We start from the raw sequence: 16016 nt of genomic DNA, 5'->3' as shown, positions 1-16016 counted from the left end.
TAAACAAATTAACTGTCAGGTATTTGAAAAGAGTCTATTGGATTTGTGACATTCTTACGTAATAGGGCCATTTGATCTTCATTTTTAAAACTAATTCAACATTACCTTGGAGAGGCAAGTGTGTGAAGGCATCAAATGAGATTTGATTTGACTGGAAAGAAAATGAGCAAGGATCACTTACAGGAAGAAGGCATTCAGAGAAACATTCAACTTCATGCTCAACCCGCCTACTTGTACTCTACCCCAAAAATATCTCCATTGTCATAACCCCACAGTCCATTGCCATTCCTTTTGCCCCCCCTTCACTTCCTCTTCCTCCCACCCGCCCTCCCCACGCGATTAAACCTCACATTGGTGAGCACCAACAGGTGCCTGCCCCACAGGCTTCCCAGTACAAACACATTCCGCCCTCTCGTCACTCCCAGCACGCGCACCCAATCAGGCCGTGGTTTCACCCATGGAGCCATGGCCACAAAGAGTTGAAGGGGCAGGAGGGGGACAGTTTGTGCTCCACGACGTGCCAAGTAGCTACGATCCAGCCGGAGGTGTGCATCTGTCGACCTGCGCCGGAAAGGTGGGCCTGATCTTAAGTGGACGCTCGCTCATCTGGGTCCCAGGTGAAAGGTTGTGGATTGGAAGAGCCATCAGCCAGCACAGGGGAACAGTAAAAAGATGCCATGCCGGTTATAAGCAAGCAAATGAAGATGACTCTGAACTTTACCAGGAGGATGTACCCGGTTCTTTCCATTGTGTGCTGCCTTTGCTTTGCTGCCACAGGTAAGAACGTTGCAAGGAATACTGTTGGCTTGTCTTGGTGCACCTATGAACTTGTGATTTACGCTGATGATATTCTTACATCTTCAGCAGAGTTTTTAGATGTTTGGACTTTATGTAAGGAGATTTTAATTAAACTTTGACTCCGACAGAATCTCTTTGACCTGCCTTTATATGCAAGACATCCCTAGTATCTGTACCAGCACCACAACCTTAAAGCTTAAATATGTTGCTGCCGTTTCTATTTATAGGCAGAAATAAATGTGAAAATGTACACTTACAGAGCTACACATCCATTTAAAAAGAAGACGTTTGAGTTCCTGGGTCAGTTTAGGTAAAAGTTTGGGCATACTTGTAAGATTAACTGTAACTGTGCACAAAGATGCACATGCAGAAAGAGAGGGGAAGGAAAATATAAACATCAGACCTGAAAAGACCTTGACTTCTGACCCTAAATCTGGCTGAAAAAGGCGATAGAGTTGCCTTGTTACACTTGTTAGGCTTGCAGTGTTGCCATCCCTGCATCTGTCCAGACCACAACTAAGGCTCAGGAGAGACACTCCCTCCCCAAATGTCTCAGTTCTGGGAATCAAGGCATTTTTTTCAGCGAGCTTGACAGCTACATTGGGATCAGATAACACACAAGCATCTCCCATTAAACTGTCAGTTACTTTAAATTGCTATTGATTCTATTTCCTCCCTGCTTCTCTATTTATTTATCTATTTATTTATTGGACGAGGAGGTGGTGAGAGTTAAAATCATAATTGCAATCGATCGGTAACGGCTTCTTCTTATCTGGGCTCGAGTGATGGGCTTTGACTTTGATCTTCTTGACCCCACAAAGGGAGTAGAAAGTTCCCACACGGGCCTTGATTTGTGATTTGACTGTTCGATATGCCAAGTCTTGTTTTTTATAATCGTCGAATGTTTGTTGTGGGGGGGGGTTCACCTGAGAAGATTAGACTTCTCATTATACGTTCTGGGAAAAATAATGAACCATATTAACAGATGATTGTTTGCTAATCAGGATCTATTTTTGTCTCCGATGAAGCCGGTATCCCAGAATTCTCTTTGATCCCATTCCCTTGTTGCATATCAATTACATTAGCTCAGTCACCTTTGCTACTCATCGCAGCACGCCGCGGCTACCTCCACATGTCCTGCCTGTCCTTCCCTGCCTGTCCTACGCCTTATTTTAGAGAAAGCGTCTCTCATCTATAGCTAAAACACATTTCAAGCAATGTACGTCATCGCCGATACTCCCAGTAATCTTACACCTTCCCTCTTTTCCTTGAGAGAATTAATGAGGTCCAATTTGTGCTGCCGAGTGTTCTCATGCACAATCTGAACAAGACGTAATGATTTTTTTTTTCCAGCCCCGCCACGTCCCTCACATATGACAAATGACTGAAGAGTATGAATCACACAACAGAGCAGGAGTCCACCCTGAGTGTAGAATAGATGGTATTTTTAGCGTAGGTCATCCTGGCATGAGCCGAATCCCGAACTGCTGCAGGTCTGACTCACTGATTCTCACACGACAAACATGCTGTGGTCAGTGGCCTGAAGCCACAGGTCAATATAGAACTATTCTTTTATTTCTCCTTTTCTGGCTGTGTTTTTTTGTGCATCCGTTTAAAGAGGTAAACAATAATTGTTATGAGGACTGGTCCACATATATTATCTTATTATCTCTAAAGTCACACCCATGTTGTGAATGTAGTGAAGTAAAAGATCTGGGTTAAAAACTCCCATTTGACCTTACTGGACTAAAAAGTCCAGATGTTAAGTACAAGTGTAGTTCTAAGAGCTTGGGCCTACTTTAGAGAGTCTGTTTCAGGGAATTTGGGTATGTTTTTATTGCTTTTTGTGTCTCTTTGGGTTTGTTACTGTTCGAAGTCAGAAGCATGGTAAGTCACAAACAACCTCCCTCAACCACCACATCTGGTACAATAATAATCATTAATTATAAGGTAATTATATCATTTATTTTGCTCCGAGTTATCAACATGACTTTTTTAAACTAAATATTAATTATAAACCTTTAAAATATTTGTATCTTAATTAAACAATTTACCATCCACTATCTTTTTTTTGTCATGGATACCTCAGCTCTCAAGAAGTTGTTGTTGAGGCAAAGTAAAAAAAAAATGTTTATAAAATTTGTTTTTCATACTGCTGTATGACTGGTGGTGACAACATGCTAGACAAGCATGGGAATTAACCAGCAAGGACATGAAGCCGCAGCGGGAATTTTGGGGATTTATCAATTTCTTTAAGCTGGAAAAAGTTGGTTTTTCTCTCTTTTTGTAATACTTCATTGCCCATTCTTATTTAATTTGATCAAATGTGGCTTTGTGATGGGATTCTCCTCCTTTCAGTGGTTTTGACATAAACTGTTCTGTATCTGTCTTAATTGTATCCATAATACACCTTGTTACGGCCTTTTACGGCATCTTTGTCACGACATTTGTCTCCTGGTGGATGTTTTGAGTCGAGTAGAATTTCACAGGTAATTTTCTGTCACTTTGAGTTGGTTTTGAGTCTCTGTGCTTCACGGTTGCTGTTTAAATGTCACTTTTTCTCTGTCACAGAAATACCTGTTTTAATGGTCATTTTGTGTGTCTTGTGATTGTCATTTTCTGTTTCTATGTGATTTTTAATTTTTTTTCAGTTTTTGACAATTTATTTCAGTTTCTGTATTGTCTTTTGGTGGTCACTTTGTCTTTGTCATCACTGCAATGAATCATGTAGTCTTTGTGTGCCATTTTGTCTTTATTGGTGATCATTGTGCTTTTTTTTGTCACCTTTGTGACTTTTTGTGTTGACTTTGACAAATTGGTATTTTTGTGTAATATGATGATAATTTGAGGTCATTTTGTGCCGGTTTATGACTCTTTTTTTTTAATAACATTCCATCACTTCGTGATCTGGAGGTCTATACAGGGGTCTTTCTATATTTGTTGGTCTCTGCTCATAATTGATCATGTCCCTCCGTCATATTCAGCCAGTCTTGTTTTCATCCAGAAGCCTCAGAAGTCGAGCGCAGGCTTCATGAGAAGATATTTCAGAACTACAACATGAAAGTGAGACCAGCTCGTTCCTGGGAGGAGAAGGTGATGGTGAGGGTGGGCATGACTCTCTCCCAGCTTGTCAGCTTGGTAAATACATAAACACTCACACACGCAAACATAGAATGATTGAAAAATATCTCACTGTTGCTAAAAAAAAAAAAACTCTGCTCCTGGTGTTTGCGGGGCTGTATTATTCAGTTTTTCATACGCAGACAATCAGCTCCAATGAAAGAGGCTTGAAAGTCACAACAAATTGTGAAACCACTAATGCATGTCTTTCTATCTCCCTCTTTCTCTCTCTCTCTCTCCATCCTGCCACAGAACGAGAAGAACGGCGAGATGACAACCAACGTGTTCATGAATCTGGTACGAGCCTGCAAACATTCATCTTCATCTGCGGGGTGTCGCTCTGACTCCTCTCTTCTCCACACCGTCGCTCGGCCCTTAAATGGACTTGTCACTTTCTATAAATGAAAATTATTTCTTGCTTCATCTCGAGCGTCTCCCCCCGTTCTTTTGCTCCTGATTAGAATTCAGGATGGTGGGACAGTTTGTGACTGCACTGTGTGCATCAGTGGGATTTAAAAGACTTGTCACAGGCGGCAGAAACAAGGACGGGGATGACAGCGACATCACCTCTGTCTCTTCTGCTGTTTATATTCAGTTTTTTTCCTCCCTCCTTCATCACTGCTGCTCAATCCCTCACAGGCATGGACGGACTACAGGCTGTCGTGGAACCCTGCAGAGTACGACGACATTGATGTTTTGAGGATCCCCCCCAATAAGGTGTGGCGTCCCGACATCTACCTCATAAACAAGTGAGTGTCCCGTGCGACATGAAAGGAAGATCACAACTATAATCTAATCTGATCATAATAAATAAGTGAAAAAAGTTGAACTTTTTAGGTTATTCATTCAGGAAGTGTTTGGATTTTAGGGTGTTTTCATTAGATGTCGAATATGAGGCCTGTCGTTAAGACGTTGTCAGTAGATTTCAAGTTCAAATGAATATCTAATTGTACTTTGTTCATGTTTATTAGACTTTTTTTGCATCTCATAAACTGTGGTGGACATCAAGCATCTGAGTCCTACAGAGATAACAGATGAAGTTAAAGTCAGCTCAGCAAAAATCTGATTAGATTTTCACCTCATGTTTGGATTAAGGTCCCCCGGCTAGCTCAGTTGGTAGAGCACAAGACTCACAATCTCAGGGTAGTGGGTTCATGTCCCACGCTGGGTGCCACCTTCCCGTGGGCTCACCACCTGCAGGAAGGTTCTTAAATGGTGCGATGCAATCTGGGTGACGGTGCTCAGACTGTCACCCCCACGACCCGGAAACAGATAAGCGGAAGAAAATGAATGTTTGGATTATTGCATAAAAAAAACAATGTTTTTGATATGTTGCTACGACAACATCCAGACACCACTTAATTTCATATCCACGCACAAATGTTTGTATTTTTCATGTGGAATGATGAACACCTTCCACACAGTGGTGTCACGGTGTCTAATAAAAGCCTCATAGGAGTTTGCATGTTCTCTCCGTGTGTGAGTGGGTTTTCTCCGAGTACCGTAGTTTCCTCCCGCAGTCCTAAAACATGCATTCCTGGTTAATTGGTAACTCTCGATCCAGTGTGTCCCATCCAGTGTGTGTCCTGCTTCTGCCTGCTGTCAGGTGGAATCGACTCATAATCCACTATAATGTCACACTCTGATTTCTGTTTTCATCTCCACAGTAACGACGGTCAGTTTGACGTGGCTCTGTACGTCAACGTCTTAGTCTTCAGCGACGGGACGGTCAACTGGCTCCCCCCAGCCATCTATCGCAGTAGCTGCTCTATTGAGGTACTGCCTATAAGCTGCTACGAGTCGTTAGGAAGGGTTTGGGTTTCCTCTTAATGTGCATTGTTTCTGCTTTACTTCCATCCAACAATTTAGGTGACCTATTTCCCATTTGACTGGCAAAACTGCAGTATGGTTTTCCGCTCTTACACCTACGATGCCTCTGAAGTTGACCTGCAATTCTTTCTGGATGATGACGGCAAAGAGATCCGTGAGATTGTGATAGATGAGAACGCTTTCACTGGTTAGTGTTTAAAGTGAGCTTTTTTTAATAACCTACATTCTATTTTTTTTATTTGTAATGTACAAATGTCGTTTACATAAAGGGCATGAAAAGGAAAAGCACAAAACAGATTTACATCCATGACTAATTCCAACTCGTGGCTTTTTAGCTCCTCCTTAGTGTCATCCTGTATTGTTGATTGATTATATTTCTTAATGGATTTTCTTGACTCAAGAGCTTATGGGTGAGAGACAATCACAAGTACATCAGATTATTTAACCAAAAAGGTTGATTAAAAAAAATTAAATGTCATTTTTGCAGAAACATAAAGCCCAAAAGAAAAGAATATTATATTTTTAATCTCACTCACATGAATACAAATGCAATAATCAACCTAAATACACCATCTTCTTTACACAGCCCACTTTGACACACTATTAAAAAAAGAGCGTGGGTCTATTTCCCTCCACAGAGAACGGCGAATGGAACATCTGCCACAAACCGACAAGGAAAATTGTGAAGGAGGATCTGTACGAGGACATCACCTTCTATCTCATCATCGAGAGGAAGCCTCTCTTCTACATTATCAACATCATCGTGCCCTGCATCCTCACCAGCGTCTTGGCTATATTTGTCTTCTACTTGCCTCCTGGAGCAGGTCAGCACATTTGACTTGACATCGTGGCCACACATCACCGCCACGAGCAAACGGAGGAAGGAAAGTGTTGTCTGGTGTCATGGCCAGAAACATGTGTCGAAGGAAATCCGCCTCATGTGTCCGGGCAGCCTTCAGAGTATCAATTAATATTGATGTGCAATGTATTGGAAGCAATTGACCATGGTGTGGGAAGTACTTTGTCAGCCTTTGGCCTTGTGCGGTCACTTCGGTTTCACTGACGATGCAGAAAAGTCTGAATTCAGTGGAAATGGAGCATTATTGATGGCGGTGATTTATTGGGGCAGAAACGTTTTTAACAACATTCTTGACACATTTTTAAAGTTAATGCACACATCCTGAAGTTCAGCCTTGTCAGCATGACAAAAACAAGCCGACAGAGTGATATTCTCCACTTTAGTGCTGTAATTGATCCTCTTAAACACCCCATCTGTGTGCAGGAGAGAAGATGACGCTCTCCATTTCTGTCCTCATCGCTCTGACTGTCTTCATGCTGCTGCTGGCCGACAAGGTCCCCGAAACGTCGCTCGGCATCCCGATGATCGTCAACTATGTCATGTTCACCATGATCCTGGTTACCTTCTCTGTCATCCTGAGCGTCGTCGTCCTCAATCTGCACCACCGGACACCGAGCACGCACATCATGCCCAACTGGGTTCGAAAGGTATCGAGGAACCATCGAATATAAACCGTCAGTCCAAATCAGCTCAGTCTTATATTAACACTTTTGACCTCAGTGATATGAGTGGTGTTAAATATACAAACGCTTGCGGTGACATCTTTATGTTTTGGGATGAATAACATCTCTTCCAAATGTAAAAAAAAAAAATTTTCGTCTGTTTTTCAGCTCACGTGCTTCTGCAGTTCCTTCCAAATTGTGAAATTTGTTGTTTTCAATATTTTCTTACTGGATTTTTTGGTGCTTTTTTTTTTCTTTCTGACTTCTTACCTGTTGTCAGCATGTTCAATGTAATGTTGAAGTAATTAAGTGAAACGCAATGTGATTTATAAAAAACTGTAAACTTGATGTTTTGGTTTTTTTATGTACCGTAGACAGAGACTTTTATTAAAGCTACTGGAACATATTACAAGTTGCTCTAAGGAAGAATATGTAAACTGTTCCTCCAGTAAAAAGAAGCTTAGTGAAAGAGAAACCGAGGTGCTCTTCACTTTCATGGCAAACAATAGTGTAACTGTGACATATTTTTAGATAGTGATTACTAACTAAACTATCTTGTTCCTGGAATTACTGTAACATGCTCTTCTCAAAACTACAGGCTTCACAAAATCCCAACTTTTGCAGAGTTTTGCTTCAATTCTTTGGTCTCCCTCTACTTCTCAGGTCTTCATTCACATCCTGCCCAAGTACATCGGCATGATGAGGCCGAACCCAGAGGAGCCCATGTTGAAGGAGGAGTCGGACGATGACACCCCGACTCGAAGTTTCAATGGCCGACAACCGGGAGGGGAGTACTTCTTTCGCAAGATCAACCCTGATCTGGTCATCCCCTGGAGAGGCAGGTAGGACCACATCCGCTGAAAAGTCTCTCAATGTAAAAGCACATTCCACATACTAGTTAAGGTTTGAGTAAAAGCTGTATTGATTACACTTCAAAACACAAAGTGGTTTGAGTGATAAAAATGGAATAAACAACCACAAAGTTATCATCCTTATCTTCTTACCTGTCAACATCTTTAAAAGGCGTCAAGCACAAGTACAGATTTGGTCGTTCATCCCATTTCGGCCTCTCTCTAGGCTGAGATGTGCTGCTCCTGATGTTACACCTGGGGAAAGCCATTTCTATTAATGTTAATAAAAGCCAGTGCGGAAATGAATCTTCTTTGTAGAGCGTGCCAAAGTGTGAATGTGGGATCCGATGCCAGATTAGCTTTTATAGTAAAGTACACTGCGTGCCGGCGCTGGCAGAATTACAGCCATCATCACAGCGGCGGAGAGAATCTGTCAAAACTCAAAGAGTACGTGCACTCCCTGCAGCCCTCCACATTTAATACCAAATTTAATAAAGCCCTATAAAAGGGTTCTGTAATGAACTAAAGTGATAAGGACGAAAGATTTAGATCCAGCAGAACCATCTTGAATGAGCTAAATGCCATGTTTTATGTTTCTCTCTGTCCGCCTGGTCTCAGGTGTGCAGGATATTTCCATTAATTTAATGTACCGTATGTACATTCATGGATCTGTAAATCCTCTGGCACTCTGTGGATTTTAAAACATTATTATTTGCAACACTGAATGTTGAATTCACATATATACCCTATTCTAAAATACGCATAACCGAAATGGCATGTAGATTGAAGTCGTTGACTTTGTACAATGCCAATGTTAATAAGATGACAATCCAACTTCCATATATTTAAATTTATCATGATGAGACATTTAATGCAGCTTAGACATGATGATGTCATCAATTTGATGAGCATTTTCTACAATATAACGCTGACTTGAGAAATTGTCCATCACTTTCACTTCCTGCTTTTTTTTTCCCTTCACAAGCGAGCGTCTCTCTCCCAAGGTTTGTCTTGGGGGACAGATGAGCCTTTCTTATAGGCCTTCAGGAGGGAAAATAGTAGTGAATCACTTCTGTAGTTGACTGTAACCAGGTGAGGTAAATAGAAACAACATCCGTCACGTTGATCATTTGTCGCATTCTTGTAAAGAAATAAAGACTTAATTAAAACTCCTGTGAGAAACTACAGCGTCTCCTCCACATTACTGGCTTCACTCTGGTTAATCTGTGAGCAGGCTTCGGCGTTGCCACCCAGCCGTTGCATCATAAACAGCTCCACTGTCCACCCTGAACCAGGCCTGGTGCTGGGCATCTCTCATCCCGTTCCAAAGGCATCAGATTCAGCCCCAGCTAAGCCGCACACCCCCGTCCACAGTCGCCAGCCTCTAAGCCTCTGTTTAGGTTGGGCATTAGGCGGTAATCCCGCTCAAAGGAGGGAGGGAGGGCGAGGAATAGATGAGTCGAAAGGAAGGCCGCTGCTGAGTGATAGGCGCTTGGGGGGGGCTTTTGCTGTTTTAGTTGTGGGGGAGACGGGGCTGCGTTATCGAGGCGGATAGAAATACGCCAGCGTGTCTCCATGACTGTGTCCCCATTCGCTTCTCTTTACCTTGTCAGAAGGTGTGAGCTCAGGTCTTTACAGCACATTTATGGGGATTTTCTGGATGTCTCGTGCTCATGGACAACATACATCTCGATGTGTGGTATTTCTATTCAGTTTAAAGTTCTTAACAACCACACGAACCCACCGAGCCTCGAGTATCAGTCACTGTACAAATGCTCACATTTGGATATCTTCACAGCACGGGGGTCCAGCATGCATGAGCTTGTGTGAGCATGTGTGCGTCCACTTATGTGTGTCATAGTGAGAAAGGCTCCATGTATCTGTGGTAATGAATACAAGCCGTGGAATGTGGATGGCATTCAGCATGCAGAGGAGCACATAGCTTAGCACTGAGCTGTGGTCACGCACACACGCACACACACATACACACACACACACACACACATACACACACACACACACAGCAACATTTTTAATGTCCATGTGTTGTCACGTTGTTTTCCTGTAACTTGTCTGAGTCCCTCTCTGACACCTTCCTCTTACTGGTGTCCGACTTTCTGCACATTCTCAACACAGTCTGACCATGCAGGAAATATATATGTATATATGTGGAACAGTGGTGAAGCTGTACTTCCTCATAAGTCAAACAAGGTCTGTGCAGCATAACTTGACCAGACAAGATATATTTCAGAACCTTCACGCTTCTCCCATAGCGTGACCACACAGGCATAATGTCATGAGGAGCTCAAACCCTTCATTAAACTGCTTCATATTCGGCAATGTGACAATAAGCTCAAGGGTGCGCTGTTGACATGCATACACATGCCAAGAGAAGCTATATACATCACTTGTACTTGTTGCAATAGTGATGGATCAATCAGGTTGTAACGGTAAACAACATAAGACCAGTTTTACATAACATGTGAAACTACGAGAGTTTTGTTAGCTTTCTGCATTCGTGTGTTTTTTTTATCAAGTTTTTCTTATTTCTTCTTTTTTTTGTATTTGATCAGCCAAAGATCGATATACATTAACTATTTGATATAAAAGTTTAGGCTCAAAGTTTTGTGGAGGGGAGAAGAGAAGAATGTCAAACTTCACCACAGCCAACTGAAATTCAGAAATGAGAAGGTAATGAATGGAAGTGCGACACTATTGTAAATTCAAATATATTGCTCACCTTGTTGAATATGAGTGAATGTCTAATCATAAAACCAAAAAAATTTAATAAAATGTATCTGGCCAGTTTTGTTTTAGGTGTATAGAATATGCTGATTTGCATGTCTGAAACGGAGTATGTTTTAAAGTTTTAATAGAACAGCTGATAAATGAACAATAATTCACTAAAGTAGGAATTTTATTTTGCATGCTTGACACTGATTTTTTTATCCAACATATATACAGCTAACTTCAGCTATAGATGCAGTCTTTCGGTCATGACGACTTAAACTAATTAATTCGATTCTCTGAATCAAATTAATTTTAATCGACAAATGCTGGTTACTGTTCAGTCGGCTGTGGATCAGGAGGCAACGCCAGTTGTCGATCTCATGATCGATGCTTCGATAATAATCTCCACCTGTACGTGTCTCAAAGAGTCTTTGTGCAACACTGAACCTCAACTTGGCCGCGGTGGTTTGACGAGCTGCCTCCAATTTGTCGCTGTTGGTGTGTGAGTGTGGGAAAAAGTTTGTGTGACCGATGGCGTAAAACACGCTGAAGCAGCTGAAGTGCTTCATCCAGTAAAATCCATTTATTTTACTGTCAAAAGAGCCTTTGTGAAGCCTGCATGTCTTACAGTGTGGTGGGGGCAATGGATAGAGTGTTTAATTAAATGAAAACACAACTTCATCGTAACTCTGTTTATTAAAATGTAATGTCTTACGTTTAATAATGTAATATAGTTTAAAGAACAAGCCTATAATGTATATTTCAGGTGCACCAAGTTCAGAGACGTACAACTTTTTTTCAGATTTAAAGTTAAAGCCTCTAACTAGCACCAGTGAACAAATGTCATTTATTGGGTTTAAGTCATCTGTTGACAAAAATGATTTATCATTTTGAGAAGAAATGAAATACAGAATCCAGCCAATATTTTCCAGATTGAGTGAGTTGATTGATGAGCAGCACGGAGTAAATTACCACTTTCAGTTTTGTTTGGATGTGTTTTGTTCAGATCTTTAACCTCTGATAGTGAGGATGTAGAGAACATGCTCAAGTTTACAACAGGTGAAGGGTGAACGGGGTGTTGGGAAACAAAGAGCGGCAGGAGGTAGTGGAACCTCTGACAAATAGTAAACACCCTGCAAGTGTTAACACGAGGGACACGAGTGTCTGTAGAAATCCGGTCTGATGTCCCGGAAGCTGAATTGTGCTCATTTACTAGATTGTATACATTTACATTTGAAAATTAAAAAAAAAAAAAAAATGTGTGTAGGTGTGTTAAAAAGTTAAAAAGTTAGAATAGATCAAACAGGTTGAATAGAGAAGTTAAGATAAGAACGTTCCTAATGAGACCACGTCCCTGTTTCTTGCCGTATGGAACAGCTGTGTGCGGGGAGGATTGGCGGAGGCCAAGGGTCAGGGCGTGGCGTAAATATTGACCCAGTGTCAATGTCACCCTGTGTGAGGAGCGTGCGCCTGTCACTCAGTGAGAAGCTGCAGGAGTGTGGGGGGGGGGGGGTTGTCATGGGCTGGAGGGCACACAAGGACACATTCTGCATGTTATGACATCTGCGTCTGTACCGCATGTCCTCTGCCGGGCAGATAATGTCAGCAGAGGAGGCGAACAATGCTGCGCCAGTGACTCATGACATACGCAGCATAAATCTCAGCTCATTGGAGCCGCGGAGTGGCCCCCGGTTTAGACGGGGTCGTCTCTGGAAACAAACATTCTCCGCTATCAGCGTGCTTGGTGCTTTGGAGTTGGGTGGTCTAAAACTTGTACTGCATGTACAAACATGCTGTTATTAAAATAAAAGGGATTTATTGAAGGAACACAGTGAAAAATATTCCACTAATTAAAGACCCACAAAAGTTTCCAGATTGTATTTCATGTTTATGGCTGAAACATGTAACAAAGAGAGTCGAGATTCCAGTTTCGGTTTATTAAGATGTATTTCTATTACTAAAAGACTTTTCTCAACTTCTCACAGTTTATGTTCACTGTACAGATAATACTGTGGGTTCAGACAGTATCTACATCACAGGGTTGCATTGAATGTTTTAAGAATTAACTCGATGACAGTGAAGTCAGATTTATTAACCACATGTGCTGTATATGGCCACTATCCATCAATCCATTGATGGTCGGCTCAAATTGGCTACAGCACCCCTCAACCCTAACCTTTAAAAAGTTGTACAGAAAATGGATTGATGGGCATTTCAAGGTCAAACTAAAGTTAGGGTTCGAGTAAGGGATTTGAGAGAAACCCACCGACACGGAGAGAACATGCAAACGCTCCCTGAAAGCCTGTTTGGCAATCCGATTCGAACCGGGACATTTTTGCTGTGAGGTATCATCAGTAATACCGACTGCAACAGTAAGCTGTCTAAAGCTCTTTAGTCATAAAGAGTGGAAATGTGTGTTATTTTACCCGATTGGAGATGTTGTGGGACTCTTTAACTTAAAATAGTTGCATTTATTGATAATGAAAACACAGATAAAAGGCCCAAGCAAAATAAAAGAATTAGAAATTGTATGAAAAATGTAATCAAACTGGTGTGCCGGTGTGTTTCAGGTGTGACAATACAGTGCAGATCCAGCAGGTCCCGAACTCTGACCACTTTTGTCTGATCCTCCCCCCGAACCTGAAGTCTGCCATCGCCGCAGTGACATACATGGCCGAGCAGCTGAAGAAGCAGGACACGGACGACACGGTATTTGTTCCGCCTGCTCCTCCCCGAGCACAGTGTGTTCCAAACATGCCCCCCGGCCACGTCCACGTGTCACTGCGTTCATACAGTGGAGTGCTGAGTCAGTGCCTGCTGTAAGTGCTTTGTGTTCTCCCTGCAGATGACGGGAGACTGGCAGTTCATCGCCTTGGTAGTGGACCGCCTCTTCCTCTGGTTGTTTGTCATCATCACCACCCTGGGAACACTCGCCATGTTCCTGGACGCCAGCTTCAATTACACACCCGACAACCCCTTCCCCTAGTGGACATCACACACACAGCTGGAGCTTCATGCACCATGTCGTCGTCACTCCATTTGTACTCCTCCTTGGTGCTTTCCAAGATCACCGGATCTGACTTTCCATAGACAAATATTCCAAAATGCATGTGGTCAGCGTCTGACATGTTTCGTAAGGTCACCTCTGCGTACAGAGTTGATGCACGACTCCTCTGACACACAGCAGGCATCATGACAAACATCTTTGTATGTAGTTTGGTGGAGGTCGAGATAACTTTGCATTGTTTCCATTTTCATGTATCTACAACTTTGTGATTTTCTTTGTTTGAGTCTAAAATTTTGAAATACATGTTTCTCAAAAACGACTTTGTTTATTCATTATAATGTTGGACACAAATGGAACTTTGAATTTGCCCTGCGACACAGATCTATGGTCCCTCTAAGTGCCTGTAGTGGTGAATTCTGTCCAGGAGGGGGCAGTGACATGTTGTTAAGGATAAAGATAAACTCAATGTAGGCATGAGAATCCCATGCAATGAAGACATAACATTTAAAACGTGATCAACATGCTTACACCTCTGGGATCTCAGAGAGCGTTGCTGTAAAACAGAGCTGTAATTTATGTATGGATGTGAAGTGATATATTTATGATTTGTACTGACCACACAACCACATTTGCACAAATAAGGTACATGGTGTTTTAGGTCACGGAGGTTTAAAAGTAGTATAAAACAGATCTGTAATGTGCAACATAACACTTCAGTTCAAGCAACTGGTATGTTTCCATCAATTGACACATTTTCCATTTATTCATTTGTCATCTGCATCTGATATATTCAGGTTCCGGGTCACGGGGACACAAATTAAAGTCACCTGTGCGTGTGTTCACTTTGTGCTGAACTGAAAACTTTTTCCAGGTTGTACCAGACTTTCGGACCAAGTTAAATTCAGCTCCCTGCATGGTGGATTAAATCTAGTTGAGAAGCTGGATAAGTCTACACTTTCAAAATTCATTCATTCGGGCTCGTGCTGTGGTTTCACAAGAACTACATTCAACAATATAGAATTTGTTATCATTTCCATTCAATCTCATAAAATCAATTATATACTCCTATAAGAAACACCCACCCCCCAACATCAAATTCTGCATAACAATTGGTTGTTCAAGCTTAGAAGTCTCAAAAATAAAACTACAGATTGAGCTTTCTTAAAAAGTGAAATCTAGTCTGAGTGTTGCAGGACAATGTTTTAAAGTAGTCAAAAGTACATGCTTCATTGATCAAACGGAGTGTGGTTGTTTGCACCTTGACATCCAGAATATAATTAGGTCTCCTTGTTCATGCGTGGGTTTTCTCTGAGTATTCCAGTTTCCTCTCACAGGCCCAAGACAGACGAACGTGAGCATGAGTGGATGTCTTTCTCTCTGCGCCTCATCCATGATCACGACGCATAAAGGGTGTACCCAGGGCCATTTCTGGATACTCTGGGAGCCCGGGGCAAGAGGAACCTCTTGATGACAATTCCCCCCCAAAAAAATTATTTCCTCTTTTTAGAAAAATAAATACAAACAATCCACATTAAATGTATAAGAGCAAAAAAAAAAAAAAAAAAACCTCAAGAGCATTTTCTTTTCTTTCCCTTCGAAAGTTACACTGCAGGCACTTTCATGCTCACTGACCATCAGCATGAAGCCGCAGAGTTTGCCACTGTGCCTATTGTACCCAAGCTGTCCAAATATGTTGCGACTCTGCATGGAGCACCTGCCAACCTCTCGAGAGAACCTCTCTATCGTTGCCGCCGACGGAGCACGAGAAGAATGAGCCCACAAGTCCAAGAATGGACAAAAGCCAAGCCTGCTTTCGTAAGAACACCTAAGGTCTGGAGGACAGGCGGACGCAGAGAGTCGGGCGCCATCCCCCTCATTTGCACGCCCTGAGCCTTTCAGGGAAAAGTCGCGGGGCCAGTGTGTTTTATTGCTAATGCCTCAGTGACTTCCAAGGGGCACTTAAAGGACTCCAATCATTGGATTCGCAGTCCACTTGCTCACTTCAGAGCCAGAGGAGGCCTCACTAACAGGAGGGAGAGCCCCCGAGAGAATGTTGTTAGTGCCCTTCTTTGGCTGATTTAGCTGTTTTCTTCTTCACCTCCCATTGAGAGGTGAGCAACGGCTAAACCAGCATAACAAATGTGTGTTTACGCCTTTTT

At 42.2% G+C, this 16016-nt stretch overlaps 1 protein-coding gene across 1 annotated transcript; it reads left to right on the top strand.

Annotated features, from left to right (window-relative positions):
* Positions 1 to 481: 481 nt before the first annotated feature.
* On the top strand, positions 482 to 14168 carry chrnb1l (cholinergic receptor, nicotinic, beta 1 (muscle) like). The gene is made up of 11 exons (XM_080486540.1): positions 482 to 777; positions 3803 to 3936; positions 4171 to 4215; positions 4558 to 4667; positions 5586 to 5694; positions 5788 to 5935; positions 6387 to 6572; positions 7031 to 7254; positions 7933 to 8111; positions 13421 to 13559; positions 13696 to 14168. Exons 1-11 carry the CDS (start codon positions 678 to 680, stop codon positions 13834 to 13836), a joined length of 1515 nt encoding a protein of 504 aa, XP_080342666.1. The 5' UTR covers positions 482 to 677; the 3' UTR covers positions 13837 to 14168.
* Positions 14169 to 16016: the final 1848 nt, after the last annotated feature.

The sequence above is a fragment of the Lipophrys pholis genome (assembly GCF_963383615.2).
Source record: "Lipophrys pholis genome assembly, chromosome: 18".
In the NCBI taxonomy this organism is placed as follows: Eukaryota; Metazoa; Chordata; class Actinopteri; order Blenniiformes; family Blenniidae; genus Lipophrys; species Lipophrys pholis.
This window is presented reverse-complemented; position numbering and strand designations above follow the sequence as displayed.